Here is a 25,043-nt window from a genome sequence, read left to right as displayed (position 1 = left end):
GAGAAGAGCACACCACACACCCAGCAACATGACTATGACCCAATACCATGCTGACCAGTGTTGCTGTATTTATGCTTGACCAGTGAGCAAACATTCACTACTGCAAACTTCAGTGGCTGATGCTCGAAGAAACCAAAAATAACTGAAATGGAAATTTTTGGGAAAAGAATAACATTTGGTATTATCCATGCATCAGGACTTCTGGCTATGCAAAAAGATTTTGGCCATACAAACATTAGTTCTGCCCTCACAAGGAGGAAAAGATACAAGGAACATTCATGAGAGAACCATGATCCTCACAGGAATTCAGGATTTTACAAGATGTAACACATTTGAAAACCTTACAGAGACATTTTAAATTTTATAAATTTGGAGAGATTGATAGCTTAAATCCTACCCACTAATACAAGATAAATTCTTCCTTAAAAACGCAAGATAATATTTAAGCTAATTTTGTGTATGATAGTTGTTCCCATTCAAATCTTATACCATGTTTAGTTTCACAAGCGGTATCACACCCTGTCTCATATGAACATACCTCTATCAATTCATCTCTCTGTCGAAGGCCCTCTTTAAGCTCATCCAGCTTATGCTGCAGAACACTGCATGTGTGTTTCTGTCTTTCCAATTCCTGTATTAAATAAATTATTTATTTATTTTGGGCTTGATACTCATTATCAACAAAGTTTTAAAAAGTTAGCAGTATCACTTGACACCACATTATCCAAGAAATTACTGCAATTTGAGAAATTCTATATACCAAGTGGCTAAAAATCACATAAACAGTGTTTTAGGTAACTTCTCCAGATACTAACTATACAGAAGATTTTTATTTAATAAAACATAAAGCAGAGAAAAAAAGATGTCATAAAGGCTTAAGCATAATATTAACAAGAAAAGCTCAGATACTGAGTTTATCTAAAGATTGCTGGAAAAAGCTGTCACATAGATTTTTCCCTTTCCAAGAAAGTGGGACTGAACATGTCCTATTAAATTTAAAAGCATATTTTATCTTCAGTGTATTGCATTAATTAAATAACACTTGTTTTCTGGGGGTGATGGTGTTTTGTTTGGTTTTTTTGGGGTTTTTTTGGTTGTTTTTTTTTTTTTTTTAAAACCAACACAATACTCAAAACGTCTTTGGCCACTGAGACAGATAGAATTTTCCACTAATCCAAAAGTTTTCAACTATTCTTACTAAGCAGTTCAGACTTCTATGCTTTATCTTTATAATTAGAAAGAAAGTCTTAAAAATTAGTACCTTGGTCTTCTCTTCATTTTCCCTACAGAACTCTGCTATCTGTTCTTCTTTCTCCTCAATGACGTCCTTTAGAGTATCTACTTGGTAAACCAAGTTGTTTTTCTCATTGTCTAGTTGCGCATTGGAAACCATGGCCTTCTTGTACTTCTCCTCAACTTCAGCTAGTGAATCCTATAGATAGTAGAAAGGCTTATATTAATCTAACTTTCTGATGCACTGCCAACATGTTAGAATATCACCATAATGCTGGTGTGCTGTTATACAGTAAAATTACACAAATGTTTTTGCTTCTGATTTATAGTCATGTCTTCCCTTTAGAGATATCAAGTCACTGCTCAATTTCTATTATTCAAGTAAAGTCATACACAGCAACGAAAAGTTATCATTACATAAGTATGAAAATTACAAGGTTATATTCCACTTGCATTTTCTGCTTTGCCATGTTCACAACTTAACAGGATAAAGTAGTAATATCACAGCTTTATTGTAATTTCAGCGCATGCATGAGAAAACACTTCAGAATAAGGCAGCAAATCTGACAGAGTACTCAAATAACTAAAAAAGATGGCAGAAATATCTGTAAGAGTAGCTTTAACTTAATGCTCATTACTTAAGCAGTGCTCTATTATCTCGGATTCAAAGTTTTAAGGTAGTTACATTTTTTAAGTAATAATGATCCTCTGTTTAAGCATTTTGTCTTTCCAAGTTAAAAATAAGACAAAAGCATGTAAAGATTCACATGCTCGATTCTCTCCCTGAAGGTGCATATATGCCTTGCTATATGCGCTCTTACGCAATTCTCCCACATTTACCAAAATGATTTTATCCTATTATTTTTTTTCCTCATACTGTAACAAATGTTAACTATTCAAATACTAGAAAAACTATCACTCCAGGCACTTTTAAATATGCAATGTTTTCAATACACATTCTTTTAAAAATACAAAAACTCGAGTTTCAATTCTAATGTTAGAATTGAAAAAGACCTAATAAGCCCTGCCCTTTTCAAAGTAGATCTGTGCCCTACTACAAATTTCCTAGTATTTCATGTAACCTGTTCTTTGAAGGCATAAGTAGTATAACCTCCATTTTTAATTATTTGTATTATGACAGTAGAAGTACTAGCACAGGAAGGGCACCACACTTGGGTTTTCCAGAAAACAGAACAGTAGGATTAAGGACTAAGATACAAGGGGAGAAGTGGTAACAATCTAAATTTCCTAAGAAAACACTGAAGAGTGCTATGTGTTACACAGTGAAATTATGCAACCATTTTTGTTTTTGAATTGTATTCGTGTCTTCTCTTTAGCGATACCAAGTCACAGTTCAATATTCCATTATAAGAAAACCAAAAAAGCCCAACCCCTAAATGCTATTTCATGTTACAAATCTCTGTTTTGAGAAAGCTGTCCTTAAAGTCCATATTTTACTTGTTATAGATTTATCATCATCACATGTATTTATACCTCTCTGTTCCATTAACTGAATTCTGCAATCTTGTGCTGGAGAAATACAGTATGTTTAGAAACCCCAGAAAAAAATACCTTCAGACATATCCTGATAGACAACAGATCAGAAGAGATAAGGCAGTCTAAGTAGTGAAAATAGAAAGGTACCATTATCTGGGAAGTAGTAAATAGAAAAGAGTAAAGAAGATTCAGAATAAGAGAGAAGAAAATAATGAAAAAATAAAGAATACATGTAAGTGCATTCAAGTAATTCTTAAGATTAAAACTACAGGAAACATTTTTGTGATGGTGTGAACATGACAAGTCTTGTAAAGACTGGTAAAACAAAATGTCAGAGACAGCAAACCTTCCAAAGACCTTCAAAGAATAATTAAATTTAGAGGAAAAAAAAGAAAATACTAGGATTAAAATGAATGCTATAGTCCTTTTATGGGAAGATTAAAAATTTAACAGAAAGTCTAACTAGGAAAAAATTCTGATTTGATTGTTTCTGTGAGTGTGGTGAGTGGAGTTATGCAGTAATTTAGGTTGGCAGAGATATCTAGAGGCCATCTGGTCCAATCTCCTAATTAAACAGGGCCAACCAAGATCAGGCTGGTCACAGCTCATCTTCACTTCATTTCAAGTATCTCCCAGGGATGCAGAGCGCAGAACCTGGATGGACAACCTGTTCCAGTGTTTGACTGCCTTGTGGAAAGCCTTTTTCTTGAGGTCTAATTGAAACTTCTGCTATTACAATGCAACTTTTTTGTCTGTTGCATCTTGTCCTGTCACTGTGCACCTCTGAAAGGAGTCTGCCCTGTGTTCTCCACGGCCTATGAGCCAGCTGAAAACAGCAATGATACTGCCACCCACCCTGCCAAGACTTACTGAATCCAGTTGTCTCAACCTCTTACTGTATGCCACATGCTCCAGCACTCCAGCCTTAAAGAGAATACTAGGTTGGGGCTTAAAAGATTGGATTAAAATCCAAAAGTTAATTGGATCCAAAATCCAAGTTAAAGGGGGGGAAAAAATCTGCAGTTATGGAAGAGGAATAAATTGATTTTGAAACAGAAGAGTGAGAATTGCTTCTGAGGAAGAAACCAAGCTATGCCTAAGAACCTCTGACCAGTTAAAAAAACTGGAACATTGCTAAGACTTCTTTGGAACTGTTCCTTGTTTTTGAGTGAAGTATTACACATGTTCTCTAAGGATTCAAGAATTCCACCTAGTTTCAGTAATTTTCCAGTTTGGTGAAAAATAACATAGATTTGGAAGAATTTCTGAAACACTAGAATGAGGCAGTGGGATGTCTAAGGATGAAGCAGTGGGAACAGGTTGGAATGAAAATGGATAAAGCGGCTCTCCACATAACCTACAGCTATGGAGAGATACCACCCACAATTCTGTCAGTAAAGCCAAACAGCTATGCAAATTAGCTTGCTTGGTTAGAACAAGATGATCAAACCCAGCAAGAGAGTGCTTGGTTAACTGCATAAAGAAAAATTTTGAGGAAAGAAAAAGGATTCCTTTCTAGTTGATGCAAAGGAATATAAAAAGAATCAACAAAACTGAATCAAACAGACATGAAAATATTTGAAGACCTAACTAAATCAAAACTATCCACATTAGTTTATTCTGCTGACACCCAGCAGATTTGTAGACACTTAAAAACCACACTCTTAGCAGCATGAGGGATAGGCAACCACAGAGATAGGAAGGTAGTGTGATTACAAATTTCTGTTACTCAGTGACTGAAAAAACACATAAAAGAAGTGTAAAAGCGAGTATCCTAGTAAATCTTCTAATGTACATAAGACAAAACTGCTAAAGCAGAAGTTGAGAAAGAAAGGTTCCCAAAAGAATCTTTATGGAAGGCAAATTAACTTAGGAACATACTATTCGGAACAAACAATAGCATAAAATGCAATTCAATTTTGTAAGCCAAGCACAGATCAAGATCTTACTGTCTCCTGCATACCTGTGCTCTTTGGTAATTGTAATGGATTACAATAAATAATAGTGCATTAGTAATGGTTCAGAACAGTAGTCATGAGGTGTTGGCAAACATGCAGAAGTGTGAGAGCTAAATTCATTCTGAAAACATGAAACAATCTCATGTTTCATTTAAACTTTGTACAATCATAGCTATGTCTAATAATCTTGTAATCTACTGCTCTTTGATGTCCTTTTAACATTCATATGGCAGTATGATTAAAAATAGACATAATTCATCTGGGCATATGGCTATCAGATTCAAAGTTACTTAACCTCTAAAGAGGAAATATTTTTTACTACACTGAACAGCTCAAATTACATAGTTTACTATCCCATTTAATATGTTGTTTAATCAAGAAAATTCAAGGAAGCTGTTAAATACATCACTGTTACATGCTCTAGTACAAGTAGCATTCATTAAATTCAGTCTCTATATGGATATAAACCAAATATGGAAATACATCTCTACTTTTATACAGAACCATTCACAATTCAATAACAGGAAAGAGAACACGACAAATAACCTGAAAAATATTTGTAAGCCACATAGTTTGATGTATTCAGTTCCTCTTCAGCACAAGAGGAGAAAATAATAATACTTTAACTGCAAACTGTTAATTGTGCAAAAGCTTATGAAAGAAAAGCACATATACTAATTTAAACAAGTCAAAATACAGACAGATCTCATTAACCTAATGCTGAAAATACCAACCTATAATTTAGATAAAGACAATAGGAATGTAGATCATAAGCCTAAAAAAAATTTTTTTTCTTCATGGCAAAGGATTAAAACAAAATTAATCTTCTCCTGCAAGCAATATGCCTGCCCAGATTCATTTCAGCACATCTTTCAAAATTATGACTTTGGTATTGCTTTATAGGATGTAGTATTTGCAGAAACTTAGAAGACTAATTCTTAATTTCATAAACTCTGTCATAAGTATATCCTATTTCTTTCTGCCATATTCAATACATATTTTGAATATCCATTTATTTCCTAAAAATCTTTTAAAAAATATAAATCGAACTTCTCATTATCTTACCACAAAACACCTGCTAAAAATATGAAAGTTTAATACTATTTTAACGCAAACCAAATAACAAACATGTATCATCTGAGGTTCATTTAAATCATATCTTAATAATTTACTCACATGACAAATTTAAGATGATGCTCTCTATGCATTCTAAGTTAGATACATGCTTTAAAGAAATTTAAAAATTTGTTAGTAAAGGCTTGTATAGTTAGTGGAAGCAGTGATAACTCCATTACCCAAAAATACCCATACAGAATGCATGCTTGGGAGGAGCCCTGATACCTTTAGTTCTTTAAGTCCCTGCATGTATCTCCCTTCTACATCGTGTATCTGGTCCTTAAGATCATAGATATCCTGCAGGACATAGGAATGAACCATTGCATAAGAAGTATGGGGAAATAATTTATAGTCAAAAAAGCATTAAAAAGTTTACATCCATTTCTGTCAAATGCCAAAGCCTGCAATAATTCACAGAAATTGTAATTAGTTCACAACAGCTTGATGGGAATTAAGATTTTGTTTATGTCCCTGTAACCAAGCCATCTCAAATAGGACAGAATTGTTTCAAAATTTGACATAAACAAAGTGTTACTTTAATAAAAGCTAAACTGTTAGCAACATAAATATTTATGAACCCAACAGATACAACTACCAAGACAAATACAGAAATCTTTTGTGATTGAAAACTACACCCTCCTAACTATTTCTTACCATCAAGAAAACAGAAGTTTTGTACCAAAGTAAAATTCCTCCTCATCACAAATACAATTTTATACCAGCTCCAAATGCTCTGAAAATGCAGTTTACCCGTAATTCACTGAGGCAGGCATCAGGATCCACCAAACTGCTTGTGTCCCCACTTCCTCTCCTAGATGAGCTACCACTCAGATGAGTTGCACTTATTGAATTGCGAGATGATGGCTTAAAAAGGGAAAAACATTGTATCAGGAATCCTACCATCATTTCTGGTATACTTGACATTACTCTTTAGAAGTTTCGTAATGGTCATAGAACACTTTTCTCTCTCTTTACCATTTCATAATATTAACTTATATGCAATATTTTCTACTGATTATTTTCCAGCACTTATGTTTCTTCTTGGTGAAACATTGGTTCCTCTTTGACTTATCAGTTATCATAACATTACAGTTTTGAGTCACTTGTTCAGAAAACTTTCATAAGGAGGCTGTTAGTGCTGAAAAAACTGTAGAAGTTTAAAACATTTATAAAAACTATAATTTCTAACAGTCGGGATTCAGAAGAAAGTCTCCAGTTGAATCTAGCATATGAATTTTTATAGCCCTAGCCTCTTAAAATTCAACATTTCCTGTTAAATATTTCTCACAAAAACAAATTGTATAAGAAACTCATACTTGCTAAAAGTAAACTAAAAATTAAAATTCTTTCCTCAGGAAATAAAAGACACAAAGAATTCATTTTAGAAATTAAAAATATGTCTAAAAATATCTCTTTGCAACCTCTTAAAAAATTACTAAAACAGACTCCACTAAAAACACAGCATTTATACTTTTTAACTATTCTAATATTTGCTAATTTGTGGATGAACACTGACTTCTGATAGTTTTTATATTAAAAATTCTTACCCTTGAAAATATTTCTGAATGTGATTTTTCACTCTTTTCTTCCCGCTGAAAAAGAAAAAGGAAAGTGATCACAATACACCTTTTGCAACAAGGGACTACTGAATCACTATCTTCATTTCGAAGATACTGAGAAATATTTAAAAACAAAAAATGAAACTATGAAACAAATTCCAGAAGTTAGCACAGATCAAAACAGGAAAAAAAAAAAATTCAGCCTGAAAAAGTAGCTTTTACCTCAATTGCAAAATAAATGAATGCTTGTAAAGAAAAAGCTAGAAACTTTAAAATATTTAAAAATTCATGACCAATATTGAAGTACTGAATAACAAAATGTGTTTCATTATTGTAAATTTCAACAGGGTAGTGACTACAACACTTGGTGGCATAACAAACATGAAGCCTCATGCAAGTGCACTTCAGACAATCAGTGACACCAGTGTGAACATCCTAGTTATTAGAAAACACATTTGATCTTTCAGTCTCTTTGGTGAAACCTGAAACTACATCGGGACAAAAACAATTCAGGTACAAGCCCATAACTAAAGTGTACCAATTAATAGCAACCTACAAAATAACTTCAACTCCTATTTTATGTATTGAAGCCTACGCGAAAGAACTACCACCCCCCCACCCCCCCTTCTCATTTCTAATATTGCAAAATTATATTGTAGATTTCCATATTTTCCTCATTCCTACAAATCAAAACAGGTAGAATTAAAGAAAGACCTTAACACATTGCCGTATTTTCAAAAACAAGTATGATATATTGATTATGGTATCTCAAGTATCTTGCTTCTTTGAACACCTGTTTTTCTGCTGGCCCAGAGAGAAGAGATTTGGAAGTCTGCTACAATCACAGTAGAAACAAATGTTACTTTATGAGATTCTTCTTTTTCCTTCTATTGTAGTTTCTATAGAAGCAACATGGCATTTCCATGGCAAATTCACAATCTCCAATGATGTACTGAAATTGTAAATTGAAAATGTCTTTCACCACTGTGATGATAAAATGATGTGAAGAATCCAATTGATGTGAATTATCCATTCATAATAACTTAATTAAAAATATAAATTTGGAATCTAATCATATATAATTATGATGGTGATAATAAAAGCAACTGAGAAGGTAGCATAATTGCCAGTCTCAGCCTTCACATTTTCTTTTAGCAGAGCATTAACTCAGAAAAGCAGGTTTATTAGAGAGAATAAAAAAGTTAAGATTTAAACTGGAGAAATGATTGGTGTCTCATGCCTTGAGCATATACAGATGATAAATACCATGCCTTATTACAATACAAGTTATGCAGCGCTATAAGAGTATTAAATCACCTAAATGCAGAATCCCCCAAAACTGTGACTGTAGCAGTAACTCTAGCAGTCACCTAGTCCAGCCTTCCAGGCAAAGCAGAACGGCTGCCACCAGTCCAGGTCAGCAGTGGCATTAACTAGATAAGCTTCACCAGCTCCTGAGGACGGAGGTTCCCCAGCCTTGCCATAACCTGTCACAGCACAACACTAACCTCCTCCTGGAGCTTCCTGCAGTGTCTAGTCTGAACCTCCTAAGCTGCAGCGTGAGGCTGATGCCCATTGCTGCACTGCTTGGCACAGGTAAGAAGAGTTTGGCTCTTGCCTGATCAAGCAATTGCAGGTGGCTTGATCACCATGTAGCATCCCCCTTGCCCAACTAAATAAGCCCAGTTCTCTCAACCTCTCTTCCTACTGCATATACTAACACCGACTGTCATTTCAAAGACATGCCTAAGAACAGAAATTTCCCTATTTTTTCCACCATTAAATACAAAAGTTTTGACTGCAAGTAACAAGAATTTCTAAAACTTATAGCAGCAATAAAGAGAAGGCAGCTAGGTTTAGTGTAAATAATGTTCAGACTGAAGGGATGAACTGGAAAACCATCATGATAGTTTTCCTGTAACATGGTCTATTTATTGACCTGGGATTCCGTACAAGAACACAGCCAACAGTGAGTGCTCCAGTAATGGATCCTGACTAAATCTCTTGGATGAATGAATGCACTAACAAGGGCACAGTTGTGAGCATTTCTGTCACTAAACCAAGTAGTAGTATTTAAAAAATACACAGAAAACCTAGACATTAGTTTCCCTAAGAAAAAAACCCCAACACTTCACATTTAAGAGATGCTTAGACTTGTCACACACAAAAAATGTGAAGTGTTAACACATCACATGCTTCTAGCAACAGGCAAAAACTCCTTATAAATAAGGCAGCATGCTGTTTAAAAACTCAGATTCCAGACATTTTTATACAAAAAACAGCCCCAACCCCCCCCAACAAACCTTTTTGCCATTAAATAACTCCAAGTGCTTTTACAGTATTTAATCTTTCAGAGTATGAAAATTAAATCCATGGTTAGTAACTTTGCTGTATTCACCACACCATAACAACGAGGATTACACTCACACTATTCAAACCTTGGACATCATCTGCATCGGAAACAATGCTTCCCCTGCGGTTGGACCGACTGAAATAGTCAGCAGCAGTTTCACTTTGATCAGAAAAGTCAGACGACTTCAAAAGATAAGAAGTGTGAAAGTGAACTGAAGATGATACCACAGACCAAATAAAAATTTAAAAAAACAAATAAGTCAGAAATCTTAACTTAAATCTCCATTATTGCAATTTATTCTTGCTTTTCTTACAGTTTAACAGCTGTAAAATCTTAATTACTCTTCTAGATTTTTGCTATTTTAAATGTGTCTACATGAATAAAATGTGCCATACTGATAGGAATACTTCAGGCAGCATATGCATTGTTTTTAAAGACTCTCTTCACATGTTTATTATTCTTATATAGTATCTAAAACTAAAAGAAATAAGTATTTATTATTTATTCATTTTCCTCATTTAAAGTAATATATAAAACAAGATACAAAAGGTTTTAGTATTGATACAGCGCCACACACAAGCTAAAAAATTTACTTCTTGAAAAGAGTTTTGTGATTAAGAAAACAGATTTTATAACCTGAAGTCGATAAATAAAAGTTATTATTTTTCTCTGCAAATGTTGTCTCTGCTTCAAATCAACACAATCCCAACACTACTAATTATGAACATGATCTGAGCTTCCTCTCATTCACAATTTTTAAGAGGCCTTACAATAGAAGACAAGCTTACTCCCCAAAGCTGTATGTCAGACTGGCACCTAAAAAGGTGAGGGAAAAAAAGCTAATGCATTTTCACTGGTAAAAAAAGGCAAAATAAATCTAATCACATTACAGTAATTACAACTGCCATGGGAATTCAAGTGAAATATTTAACTAAGAAAACATTATGCATATTAAACATAGTATTTAGTGAGAAGAGTAGGTTTATCAAGAGTTGTATTGATAATGCTCTACTTCAAAAAGCAGAAAGCTACTGTGACCATTATATTGAGGTTTTTAAGTGGTTATATAAAAGAAAAATCTTTAAATGAACAGTTTGAAAATATATTGTCCTCATCCAATTTTCACCATTTAAAAGAAAAATTATTTTCTCTATACTTGATGTACATGAGTGATGTAGCCTCATCCTAATTAGAAGACGGTGAGATGTTTTTTGTGCAAATATGATCGGTTACATATAAACCCATTTGCTGATGAACACCTGTCTCTGATTATGTGTGCTTAGGACTACAGAATTTTTATTTTTTGTAACTGCTATTTTTTTTTTTTTTTTTTTTTTTTTTTTTTTTTTAGATAACAAAGTACATGAATTTTCAAAATCAGTAGTTTGGCTAAAATTTCTTATTGCATTTCATAAAGTATAAAGATGTTGAACAGAGTTCTGCTTCTATGAATCATGCTTCCAGCAAAAGAACCAACTCAAGGGCTACAAACATGATCTATGACAACACTGCTCTTGTTCAGTTAAAACCAGCTTATCATTGCTGTTGAAAAGCCCATACATCTGACAAACCTTACTGTTCCTCCTTGCATAGCTTTCATACTTCTAGTATCTTTCTCAATGGGTTTATGAAAACCAAGACAGTTTAAGATAGAGGTGCATCAGACAGTTTTTCACCAGTGTTTTGTAGAAAGCACTGTTTCTACCTTCTCTCCTACTTTCTCTTTTGATTTCCAGTGAGTACTAAGCTAACTTCCAATGCACTACCCAGAGTGAAACCAAAATATTAAACACAGAAACAGTAGAAAGTGAAAGTTAGTAAGATTTACACTTCATCTGCCTTTCAGAATTATTTCATTAAACAAATACTTTGAACTCTATTAAACATTCACTAGTGTGAGTGAATGGTACCTTGGAAATATTGGTATCACATACATACTGAAATCTGATATATATGCATTCCTATATATCTACAAAGCATATACTTTTAAATGAATCTTGATGTCAAGAGGAGCTAAGGAGACAAGTAGTATTTTCACAGCTCAAGAGACTTTACAGATGGATGTTAATACCTCTGGTTTTGGAACTTCTTAAAGCAACAGCAGAATTCACTTCTTCCTGCACCCTCAAAAATTTACTGACAACTGTTGTACCTAAAACCATCCAGTTTTTGACAAATCTGGTTTTATTTGTTTAGTCTATATAACATTGTTAAAAATATGTGAATAATGAAAAAAGGACCAAACATTTCAATTTAACCCATACCTATCTACTTTTTGCCTAGCATGCTGTACCATTTGAGCAGCTGTACCAATTAAAGTTGTTCTGTGGCAGAAACAGAGTAGATCTATGTGAAATCATTTTGCAGCATGAAAAGCCATCTTTGGAATGATGCTTTTAACACAATACAGATCCAGGAACAAATTTCTCTCAGTTTTGAATACGGGTTACCATAAAAATGAGCCAGCTATTCCTTACTGCATGATAACAGTTTGCATTAGTCCTCTTCCCAAAAAGAAAGATTTTTCTCACATGTATTGTAGTAACAGTCCCATTTGACTGCCCAAACTAAGATATAAGGTGGCAACCCCAACAATGTACTATGCTCCAGTTTCCAATTGCTTCCAGTTACATACATTACAAACATTTAAAACATGATTAGAAAAATAAATTCCTTACTGCTTCTACACTTTACCATCTTACTGCTGAAACTCTACATCTTCCTGAAAATCACATCTATAACAAATTACATTCTTTTGCTGTGGAATTGAAAAATCAAGTCTGTGTGTTGGTCAGTAAAATGATCCACAGTGTAAATGCTCATAATTGTGTGTTAGTATCAAAGCAATCAGCAAATCATGCAAGAGGGTCGCTCACCACAGGACTACTTCGAACTGAGCTTGCTCTTGAAGAATAACTGTATTCAGATGGCTAAAGAAAAGTTATGAGGGAAATTTTCACAATTTTCATCACCAGAAAACAAAGATAATGAAAGAAACAACCAAAATCCTATCACACTTACAGTGCAAGAACTATATGAGCTACGTAATCCATCACCACACAATGATGCCTGAGAAAGAGTGAATGAAATATCATTTATAGTCAGCCTCAGAAATAATTATGCCACACTCTTAGACACTCTAATTCGTATGCGCTGTAATATGGTCTATCTTATCCCATCTACGCATTTTCTAGATAGCACTATAGTTTTTGAAAAGACAAGAAATTTTTAAAAATTTCCAGCAGCATTTCCTCCTGCTATTAGAGATGTCTATTTCCAAATATAAATCTAAGAATTTCCTTGAAAAGTATCAAATCTTAACTATTTTCAGAGAAAATTAAAATAGCTATTTAAATTGCAATTTGGTTTCCACTGTTCCGAAGCCTTCAGAAGTTCTAATCCACCCTGGGAACTGAAGCTATGTTGTACACTTACCAGTTTTGCTTTGTGCTCACCCATGCAGGTTTTCCTGAAGGAGAATGTTTCAAGGTGCAAGGCTGAAATCTATTTATGCAGTGGATAATAAAAGCAGCTCTGGGCAACACAATTGGAAAAAAAAAACAAAACCAAACCAAAACAGTCTCATGCTGCTTTCTACCTACTGATGAAGAGATCTCTAGTAGAAATTAGAATTATATCTATATTAGAATTATATATAATAGCAGTCATTATGGTCTTGTTCTCTCACTGGATCTTCTAATGTTTTATCAAGAATACGCACAAAGCCAAAAACATAAATTATCTCCATTTGCAACCAAAGTGCAGAACAAGACCTCACTAACTACATAAAAATATTACGTAAGAATACTTGACAATTTTCTACGTTAGTTTAGTATGTCTGTAAATGGCAGCATAAATTGGATTTGAACTACTGTAGCAGCAAAAGGCATAAAATTTCAGCCATGCATGTCACTTTTTAAATACGACAACTTTTTGTAGAGCTATAGTAGCCATTCTTGTGACACTTCTAGCTACTTTTCATTTTGTAAAGATGCAGATCAGGTTTTCATTCTATTACATTTTTGTACGATTACTAAATTTAAATATGGCACCTTATTTGTAAGTATTTAAAGTGTATTTACCACAAATTTCTATAATCTCCTGACTGATTTTTCCCACTGAAATGCTTAAGTAACTTTATGTACTTTTTTTTAGTATTATACATGCAGTTGTTATTTAGTATGCTTGGATTAACTTGTTCTAACCCCAGTGTTCTTCAATATCATTGTTGTATTCATAAACTTTATGCTTGTCTAAAAAGATCAGTAACACAGCAAGTACTAAAATACTTTAAAGAGGCAATTTAACAATGGTAATTGAATGCCTCCACAAAATGACACACACAAGCTGCAGCTTTATTTAAAAATATGAAGAAAAATGCACACGTAATACTGTCCAGCCTCACGGCCATACAATACAAATTTAAGGCAACCATGCAAATGGTGCTTACGAACCAAACTGATACTTCTTATTAAACCAGTGTTTACAGAAGGAGACACCTATGAAGAAAAGTATAATTTTATATTTCTGAGGGCCATTCAAACATCTAGAGATGAGCAAGATTCTATTTTACATTGTACTAACCCTGTAACTCCTAGTTGTTGCCACTGGATCACTGTATAGAGATGATGACTGTAGTGTGAAGAATAGAAAAAGTCAAAACCACTTTTTCTGTGTACATTAAGTTTTTCATCTATTGCTCTATATTCCTCTAAAGTTCTAAAGATTAAAATACTAAATTTTACATCTATAACAGATGGGAACTTTCAAAAAAGTGTGGATAAACACTCAAAGAAAACCATTATCTTTGAAATAATAATCTAACCCATTAAAGCAATCTAGTATATTTATCAGAAGATTTGTAGAAGAGAATGATAAGAAATTAAGTAGTTTTCAAAAGACAGGTCAATTTCTTCTAGCTACTTATTTAAACCTGACCATGACAATGGCTGAGGGTATTGGAAGATACTACCCATCTCATGACAGATTTGTATTGATACCGCAAAGGATTTATCATTTATATTACTGTAGAAGAAACTAGTACATTGGTGCTAAACCACTTTTTGTTGTGGTTGTTTTTTTTTTTTTAAATAGGGCTTTGCAAAGCATCACAGCTGCTAGTTGTTTTCTTTATATCATACAGCAATCATGAAACAGAAGTTAGACTGAATTTAAAACCCCACATACACAGAACAGAGTAACTTGCATGTTATCCACACACGTTACAAAAGGCAACCCTTAAAAGCAAGACATACAATTGTAACTACTATTGGCTGTAATAATTTATATTATTATAGAAGGAAAGAGAGAAGTTTCCTTCACATAGTGTAAGTAAGCAAAGAAATATATGTATTTTATATATATACACATTAAAAAATTAATATATGAAGAGGAGACAGACCCGCGTATGGTAGGAAGAAACTGGTTTACTATATCTAAGGCTGCTATAATTTCTTTGATCATAGTAAATTCCACTCTGTGGGAAGAAAAAAAGAGAAAATGAAGGTTGCAACTGTAGATTTTATAAATAAAAGTTGTCTCGACATTGCCCAAATGTTCCCAGAGTTAGAACTTGTACAGAACAGTGTAAAAATTCACCTTATCGTTCACCCAAAAATCCACGTAACTTCCCCAAAACTACATATGTGCTCTGCATATCAGTATTATCTCTATTTTTAATGCTATAGCCAAAGTAGAAGATAGTTTTGGTTTTTTCTCCCTAATAAATAAGAAAACCCTGAAAAGTTTATCTAAACCCTGACAAGTACAGCATGAAATACATGAAAAACATATTGGACAAAGCTTGTTAACAATTAGTACAATCATTTGCTTGTCTTTTTTCCCCATTAGAGACCATCCTGAGCCAGAGCATTTGGGTAGAGAAGGGCCAAAATTCCTAAAAATCTAATAGTGGATGGGACATTTGTGTGATCAGCATTAGTGTGTACCCTACCACTGTTCTTCACACCAAACGTGCATGCTGAAAGCCTAGCAATTATACTTCAGTTTGTTTTTTTGACACTTTCTACACAAATTGCATATATATGCATATGTGAAGAAAAAACTAATATACACATATAAAGAAGGAAGAGGAGAGAGATGAAGACATGGCAAAAAGTAGTGCTGTCAGAATGCAGTGCTTCATATCTCAATAGGCCACAGAAGGCAGAAAGATTCATATTACTCATTTATGTAAGAATTGAGGGAACAGAAAATAGTACCTCAAAAGCACACAGCAAAATGCTGTAATAAAACTAATTACAAGTAAATACAAAAATTATTTCAGCCTTGTCTCAACACAGGCATCCACTGCTGCTCTGACTTCCCCAAGCCCTGATGTAACTGCTAATTCATCAGTGCCAAAACCCTCTGAAAAATTACATCCAAAACACTTTAATTTCTTGGCACTATATTCACCTATGTTACACACTGAACTTTCCAGAACACTTTTTGGAAGATTACAATAATCCACATGCCTTTCTCAACAGTTCACTGGGTTGTCAAGGTTTATGGTAAATTCAATCTGCTTTACATTGAAGTTTAAAATACCTCTAACCGATAGGGGACAAAGCATAAATAACAGAACATGTATCTCCATCCTGACTGAATGAACTTTAATCCAGAGAAGTGCCACTTTTCAATATTTCTGAGAACCCTTCCCCAAGCCTCCAACAGAACATGATTTCTGTTTAGTTGATTACATTTATGGGTTTCCCCTATCATGAACACAGTTTCAAACACTCAACTTCAGGTCAGAGTTTGGTCAATACCAGAGATTTCTTTTTTTCTGAAAACATTTATGCACATTTCTGCAAGCTAATAAATTTATCCATAACTGTATCAGTATGTAAACTCCACACAGTTAGTATATTTATAGTAAGTAATATATTAGTAAACTAACCAATAAATCTTTATGGGAAGAAGCAGCTTTCTTCTTTGAACTATGAGATTCACTGTAAGTATGACTCTAAGAACAAAATTTAGAAAATTAATACCACTGTACAACAGCATCTTCAATCTTAAAATATAAAGCAGTCAAACAAAGATTTAAGATTTTTATCACCTACAATGGAAACACCACAGAAAACTCTTAACTACATGATTAGAATAATAGGCCATACTTCTATAGAAAAAAAAAAAAAAAAAAAAAAAGCAAAACAGTAAGTGAAACCACAACCAACCTTATCTTCATTTAACACAAACTTGGCTTAAGCCAGTGTTCAAATTTCACAGTAAAATGTAAAACCAATAAATGGAACAAAAAGCTTAACATTACAGACTACTTTAAACATGATATTGTGTTTGCCTACCTGTAGCTGTTTAAACAAATTCAGCTTTTTAAGCTGCTTACATATTCCTTTTAGTGGTACTTGGTGCTTGTCTTTGCATAAGGAGACACACAAATCTTACTTGGCATGATACCAATGATATCCACTCTACTATCACTTCATAACAATATGAAGCAACATTTTAAAGTAAAGGTATACAAATCACCTGCTTTTTCTTAAGACTGAAATAATTTTCTATTGGATTAAAGTTTCTATATGGAAATGGAAAATACAAATATATGCATACACATATGCTGGGTTTTTTTAAATGAAGTATGTCCTCTAAATCTAATCTCTACATGTTACTTCACCACAAAGTTTAGAAAGAACAGATAAATACTAAAGAGTGCTTACTGTAAGACAGCTGTCTGTAATATCCGACTTCATTATATTTTCTACCAGAAAGAGTTTATACATGCATTCTATGGAAAGTGTTAGAATCATACCGCTATTCTAAGTCCAAAAATGTGATTGTACAAATTTATATACTTTATAAAATCAGTAATTCAGAGAGGCTAGTGTCATTACACCTTAAAAACAAAAAATAAAAGCAGTCTTCACTCAAAGACATGCAAAGTGTTAACATACAGGGACCAAGTATCTTGCAGATCTATCCTTAGCGTTGTCATACTGAAGAAAATGAAATTAAAATAATAAAGTTAAAAAAAGGCATGGAAATTTGCTTTTTTTCAAAGAATGACTAAAAAGACTTAAAAAGAAATTACAAGAAAACATATTCTACGAATTGTGAAAATTTATATGTGAAGGAATGCCATTTATCTAATTTAAAGGGCATTCTGAGTCCAGAACACTTTTATTAAAAACTTTCTTTTTTCCCCCACAAACAGCATCCTAATTTCTGAAAAGTGAGGTAGTTTTGAACAGCAGTAGGTTACGTAAAACATTTCATGTGGTTTTACTAACAGGTTTTTAAATAATTAAGTAGTCTCATAAAGTAGATTGCATTAAACTGAGACAGTATTCGTTGGGTTATGTGATAAAAGGCTCATCCCCACCCAGGCAAAGTTGCCCAAAGGAGCATTAGTCAGCCCTGCTGTGGGGTGTGAAACCCATCACCGTGTCAAGGCTCTCCAGGGTACCTTATAGACAGAGAGAGCTTACTGCCTACAGGGCATGGAAGACATTACGGGATGCAGGGAAACAGCATCTGGGGACCAAGGGAGGAATCCTTGCCAGTCAGAGTGGGTGTTGATTGATAGCCGGATGAACATGAGCCAGCAGTGTGCCCAGGTGGTCAAGAAGGCCAATGGCATCCTGGCTTGTGTCAGCACCAGTGTGGCCAGCAGGGACAGGGAAGGGATCTTACCCCTGTACTCAGCACTGGTGAGGACGCACCTTTGATGAGTGGGTTCAGTTTTGGGCCCCTCACCACAAAAAGGCCATTGAATGACTCGAGCATGTCCAGAGAAGGGCAACGGAGCTGCTGCAGGGTCTGAAGCACAGGTCTGATGGGGAGCGGCTGAGGGAACTGGGGGAGTTTAGTCTGGAGAAGAGGCGGCTGAAGGGAGACCTCATCGCCCTCTGCAACTCCCTGCCAGGAGGGTGCAGAGAGGGGGGATGAGTCTCTTGAGCCAAGGACCCAGTGCCAGCCCAAGAGGGAATGGCCTTAAGCTGCACCAGGGAAGGTTTAGACGGGATATTAGGAAGCGTTTCTTTACAGAACAGGTCATTATGGGTTAGAATGGGCTGCCCAGGGCAGGGGGGGAGTCCCCATCCCTGGAGGGTTTGAAGAGTCGGGTTGACCCAGCGCTGAGGGATCTGGTGGAGTTGGGAACTGTCAGTATTAGGTCAATGTTTGGACTGGATGATCTTCAGGGCCTTTTCCAACCTAGATGATTCTGTGAATCAAAAGTGGGGCAAGGAAGAAAGGTGTTTTCAGAAGGAAGAAGTGGGTGAAAAAGGAGGAACAGTGGGATGAAAGAGCCACCTGGGTGTAAAGAGAACTGCTGGTCTACCAGATTTGGCAACTCAACTATACTTATGAAAACAGTTTTGTTAGCTTAGCCAGTGTCCCTATGTTTCTTGTCACTCAACAAGAGCAAAATTTGGGGAGTTTATACTTTTTTTTTTTTTAACAACCAAATGTTAAGATTTTCAAAACCGCCTTGTTTTTTCCAGTTCATTTACAACTTCACAGGTATAATTAGCTGTTCTGGTAGGTAATGCACAATCCAAAATGTTAATTAGTGTCATCCTAAGCCTTCTTAAACACAAAACAAAACATAAATTGAAGCTGGTTTGAGAACATTACACATTAATAGCATGCTAGAGTATTATCCAGTGTAATTTTCAACATGAAAACTACTGAGAGGATTACAGTAATTTCTTCTTGTCTTATCGAGACATCTGAAAATTCCTTCTAGACATCAAATTAACAACAAAAGTTTCCTGGTTTTAGATTTTATATTTGCTTAGAAATTAATATAGGCCAGGTTTAGTTAATATTATTTCATCTTGTATTCATATTATCTCAAATAATGTGTTGCTAAAAGTATTACCATACAGGACCCATAGGACACTGTATCAATTTTAAGAAACTTAACCATTTATTTTAAAAACAGTTTTTTTGTTACCTATCAATAAGCAACCTTGCTATCAGAGATCCCTCAGATAATAATTATCATCACAATGCTTAACATACACCTTTACTTAACTATCAACAGTTTAACAGTCTACTAACAAATATATAAGTTGCCTAAACTAGGAATACCACAAAATATACAGAAATACCGATTTCTGAAAAAGTAAAATTTCTGTTTGTATTCCAGCCTTAACTGTAAGACTAACATCACAACATAATTGAGAAAAAGTTTCCTGCCATAACTTCTAGCAACATTTTTGTACCTATTAAAGTTGATGCACAACCTCTGCCACTTTATTTTACTTCTCTTTTGGGGACATTAGAAGAGAGAGACTGGAGAGACTAATTCTCTTCAAACTTGAAGTTACCTTCAAGACAGAACACTTATCACTTCACACTCTCTTTGAGCCCTCAAACTTGCTATCACAAAGTATTCAATTACATCGATCATTGCAGCAGTACAATGAATAGCATTCTCTATAAAGAAACATGCTTTCAGCAAACTACTTTGGTAAGTAGACACAGAAAATGTTACAATGTGAACACATCAAATCATGCTCCTTCCAGGCTACACACCACCACATCTCTCCTTCTGGAGGTACTTGCTCTGCTCCTGTGAGACCCACTGACATCCAAAGAACTCTTAAGAATGAAATTGAAAAAAAAAAAAAAAATCAATATATAGAATAATTTTAATAGGCTCTAATGATAACTGTTAATCTTCACTGAAAGGCACATTCTTTAGTCAAAGGTAAATTACTTAATCTCCATCTCAGAATATTCTGTATGTTAAGGCAAACCTGTACCAGCCCACAAGTTACCCACAATGGTACCACTTAGCCAGTTTTACATGCTTTTTCTATAAATCATTTACTGTTTGCAGGTAGTCAACAGTACCTGATTTAAATGATTTATTTGGCAAGATGTCTGTGTGATAAACTGCAGAAACACTTAACGTGAGAACTTGCAAAATGTTACACAAAATAATCAAAGACTACATTTAATTGCTGAAACCTCTTAGTGACAACCACTTTTTTTTTAAGTTACACAAAGCAACAGCTGCTTATTCCACCTTCCAAAATAAACAAAACCAGCCGTTTTAGTAATTTGAGCCTCTCCTGGACTATATATCTGGATCAATGACATTTGATGATTTCTAGGGAGATCTACTAAAACCAGAAAACGTTTACAAAACATCAATAAAACCATTCTTTAGCACCATGTATTACCTGTAAAAGATACAGAACAGCCTATACAATACAAAAATACTTCTGTTATAGCAGTCTTTCTGATACCTTACATCATTCAGGTAAGTCTTTGTCACTAACAAATAATATATACCCACATTCTCAAAGAAATAAAACCCTGCACCATACCAAATTCTTCAAATTGTATCCTAAAGTACTAAGTCTTCCACAAATATTATAGAAACACAATAATATTTAAAGTTCAAGAAAAGACACAACAATGGGCAGAGGAGCATCAGTTTGGAATGAAAGCCAAAATGACAAATCAGTATTACTCATCTGCAGTAAGCGGCACTGATTCAGGATGACTCCGAGTCAGCAGTAGCATTTACTTTATTAAATAAAATTTGCCTGTTTGCAGAATTTCTGAGTCAGAGAAAATGGAAAAGAGGGGTGTGCTTTTTTTTTTCCATTAGACATCTAAAATAGACCAGTGTTTGCTCATTAATATCACCTTCACATCTGACCAAGAGACATCATGATGCATAGCAGTAGTAAGAGAATTGACAACTTATGTAGGCATCTTTATACTCTATCATTTGAATACAAGCCAATTAATTCTTACTAGTTGGCAATATCTGAAGCCTAAGTAAGTACAATTATTCAGCTTTTTTTAAAAAATAAATTATATTAGACTGGAATAACAGTAAAAGATGACACTTAAAACTTGACATTAAATATGTTATTCCAAATAATAGATTGTTGAACTACGTACATTTCCAAACACCTATTTATTTTCATCAATGAAAATATACTGTAAATAACTATATGTAGAAAAGGAAAAAAAGCATGAGGTATGTGTAGTAAAAACACAGTCAAAGAAAAATGTGAAAATAAAGATTCTTTTTAAATGCAAATATCTAATTATATAAACTACTTTGTTAACATTGATGAAAATAAAATACCAGATGAACTTTAACACTATATGTGACTTAAAATACTGACTCTAAAACTGCTAGTATTTGGAGGACTTAAAGTTTTTTTTTTTTTAAAAAAAAAAAAAAAGTCTATGATGGAAAAAGTATACAGTTTGAACACAAACCAAATAAGAATGTCGACTGGACCGGTGAGAATACCTGGCCCTCTCTGAATCTTCCTGAGAAAGAAGAAATGCAGAATTAGTTCATAGGGGTGAAAAAAAAACAAAACCAAAACCCAATAAACAAAGAGATGACAAAGTAAAAGCAAGCAGCATGCTGTTATCACTTTTAATGCTGTGTATTATTTTCAATAATCCATTGTGCCAAGCGAACTCATTCAAGTCAGAAGACCTGCAATTTCACCTGATTTGTGTAAGTATGCCAACACACTACATTAGGAGATATAAATAAGGGTGGGTTAATATAATTAATAATCTGTGTTCAGTAGTCAATCTTTCTTCTGATTACTGTATTAATGAAAAAAAAAAAGGTATTTTTGAAATTAAGAAATGAAAGTTAAAAAAAGAGCTTTACAAAATTACATTAGTAAGAAATTTTCTATATAATTACCACAGTCAGATTGTGAACATTTTGCAGTTATTTTAGCCCTAATAGAGATGATCATTCTCAGGTTCCTCATACATATTTCAGATTTTCTCCTCTATTATAGGAACAAAGCTTCTTAAGCTAATTGATCAATTATAAATTCTATACGTAGTTCTCCTCTACAGTGACAGTAAAAATAATAAAGTCTGCATAAAATTTGGGGGAAGACAACTAGCTAAGGCACTTAACATCTTCTGTTATGTTGAAAGATCAGAGAATGTTCATTCTGGCTCACACAAAGGAATATGTCAGAAGCAGCAGAACAAAAATTCAACTAATTTAAAATTAAACATTAAAATGTTTCACATGCCATAAGCTTCTCAAATTCTCACATGTTAAGGATAACTTTCATTTTAAACTGTCCAATTTGAAGGCTACAACAGGGCTCTAAAACTAGGAATCCTTCTTTAAATGACTCACATCCTACAGTTTTCAACATGTCAAACTATTCTACAGATTGTAAGCCAGTTAGAATTAAAAGCTCAGCTTCCAGATCATAGATGGGTATCTAAAGTCTAAAGCTGGCTTTTATACTGTTTATGGTCACATCGTTATTGTCTACGTTATCACTGGATACATTAAGTTGTTTAAGATAATTTTGTGACTATTCAAGAGGCCTAGTTAATACTCTGCAAGGAAATAATTTCCCAAAGAGGGGGAAAAAAGGTTCATTTCATAATGACATTTTAGTCTTCCTCTTGATAGTGTCTACTTTGAGGTTTAAATAACATTTATACTATATAACTTTTCAACACATTATAGTCAGATCACTGTCAATTTTAATATACTTTGTGCCCGTGGTTTAAATGGACAAAATACCTGTTAATATTTGCAGTTTGCTATTCATTTAAGATTCCTCTTAACTGCAGTGTAACACCCCAGCTAATAATATGCTCCTATAATGCAAAAACTTCGACTGCTGAAACCATTTTCTGCATATTTCTGTAGGTAATTTACTTAGGGTAACAAGTCTCTTCCTGACATATCATCAGAAAATATAAAGCCAGTGTTAAGTGTTCGGCATATTCAGGTCAAAGGATAAAGTACTGTAGTACATACTGCAAACAGATAGTTGCTGCTAGTAGCTATCAAGCTTGATTTGTAAGAATTTAAGTTTGAAATATGCACTTTATCTACAACAATCCCAATCCATGAAAGGAGTGCTCATTTGCTCAGATGCTCAAAGTGAGATCGCTTACAAATGCAACCTGTGTTCCACAGTTTGGAAACCCTTGCTCTCCAGAAAAAAAGCATTCAAATGTGCATGCTACCAAGAGACAACAGAAACCTATGTTGTTCTTTGTGACACAAGAACTAACATACACACAAATGTAAGCTAGGAAAAGAGACAACATAAAGTCAGCACGACTTTTGCAAATAAAATTCTAATGGCAGTTCTAGGATTTCTCAGCATACGTGCTGATTAACTGTGATGGTAGTTTTAACTATTTGAAATTATAGTTAGTCTCAGCATGTATTACCACAGTCTTCTTGATTCAAAAACATTCACACAGTGAACACTTCTCTAAAAACATAAAAAGGAACTCACATTTTCCATTTGCGTTTTTAAGAGGCACATGAAGTTTGTGAGAGGGACTCTCTAAAGAAACACTGCACTAATTTAATATAAACTGAACAGCAGCTTTCTCAGATTGTAACTCAATTATCTCTACTCCTTCCTACTTAGTGGATTTAATCTAAATAAATGAATAAATATTTTATCATTATTAATTGAAAACAAGGGGCAAGGGATAAAACGATGTAAGTGATTCATGGGGTGAGTTTTTGGGTTTGGTTTTTTTTTTTTAATCTTGTGTTTGGTTGGGGTTTTTTTTTTAATCTTTTACAATTAGTTTTTCTAAGTCATAAAAGTGACTTAATCATCGGGAAAAAAAAAAAAGTGTTTACTATGTTTCTCAAACAGGAAACAAATGCAGGTCTGCTAAGGGGAAAAAAAAAAAAAAAAGTAAAAACCCCAAACTCCAGAATTTAACTTAAATAAATACATTCACTACTGAAAAGATGTTTACCTAGACTGAAATGAATTTATTTTAAATAGGTTCATGACTGTAAGCCAGCACATGATGGAAACAAAACCAGTTCATTTTAAGAAAAGCATCACGCTTCATAGTTTGTCTTTTGCCGCCATAAAGTACCCTGCATATCCACATCCATATATAGTTTATACGTAATTGTTTTCAGTAATAAAACACTTTGAAATGACACACAGCAAACCATTAGTAAATTACTTCCTCCAAATCCTGTTAGTTCTCTGAGTGGCAAAAACATGCACAACAGATGGTTTTAGCCTACCATCCATTTCTGGATATGAGCCCATTTTCTATCATATGAATGCTGAGAAAACTACAGAATGTAAAAACAAAAACAAACCATTTACAATATAGATTAGTCATCACCCAAGATTGATCAAAAAAATCAAAAATTTGGAAAAAAAAAAACTAAATTAATCACCATATAATCTTCAGTATGAGACACCTACAGCAGTTAGAAAACTGAAATTATGGAAAATAAGAACCATATAAAATTGAGGGAAAAACGTTTTGTAAATTGCACTTATTACCACAGCAAAAAAACCACAAATATCAGCATTTAGATTTGAATGT

The 25,043-nt window shown here is 33.9% G+C and overlaps 1 protein-coding gene across 9 annotated transcripts in view; it reads right to left on the bottom strand.

Moving 5' to 3' along the window:
• The window catches only part of LRRFIP2 (LRR binding FLII interacting protein 2), a 59,742-nt gene that overhangs the window by 13,404 nt on the left and 21,295 nt on the right, over positions 1 to 25,043 (bottom strand). For 5 of the 9 annotated variants that reach the window (XM_026843887.1, XM_026843891.1, XM_026843890.1 and 2 more), the window contains exons 4-8: positions 7,352 to 7,396; positions 6,555 to 6,668; positions 6,030 to 6,101; positions 1,262 to 1,432; positions 539 to 631 (exon numbers count right to left, since the gene is read on the bottom strand). In XM_026843887.1, coding sequence (XP_026699688.1) covers positions 539 to 631; positions 1,262 to 1,432; positions 6,030 to 6,101; positions 6,555 to 6,668; positions 7,352 to 7,396 — 495 coding nt within the window. The remainder of the gene's footprint in view (positions 1 to 538; positions 632 to 1,261; positions 1,433 to 6,029; positions 6,102 to 6,554; positions 6,669 to 7,351; positions 7,397 to 25,043) is intronic. The other 4 variants (XM_026843889.1, XM_026843894.1, XM_026843892.1 and 1 more) reach the window with 1 other exon arrangement.

This window comes from Athene cunicularia (assembly GCF_003259725.1).
Source record: "Athene cunicularia isolate RWA chromosome 2 unlocalized genomic scaffold, athCun1 chr2_part2, whole genome shotgun sequence".
Classification (NCBI taxonomy): Eukaryota; Metazoa; Chordata; class Aves; order Strigiformes; family Strigidae; genus Athene; species Athene cunicularia.
Note: the sequence above shows the minus strand (reverse complement) of the source record. Positions and strands in the feature narration are given on the sequence as shown.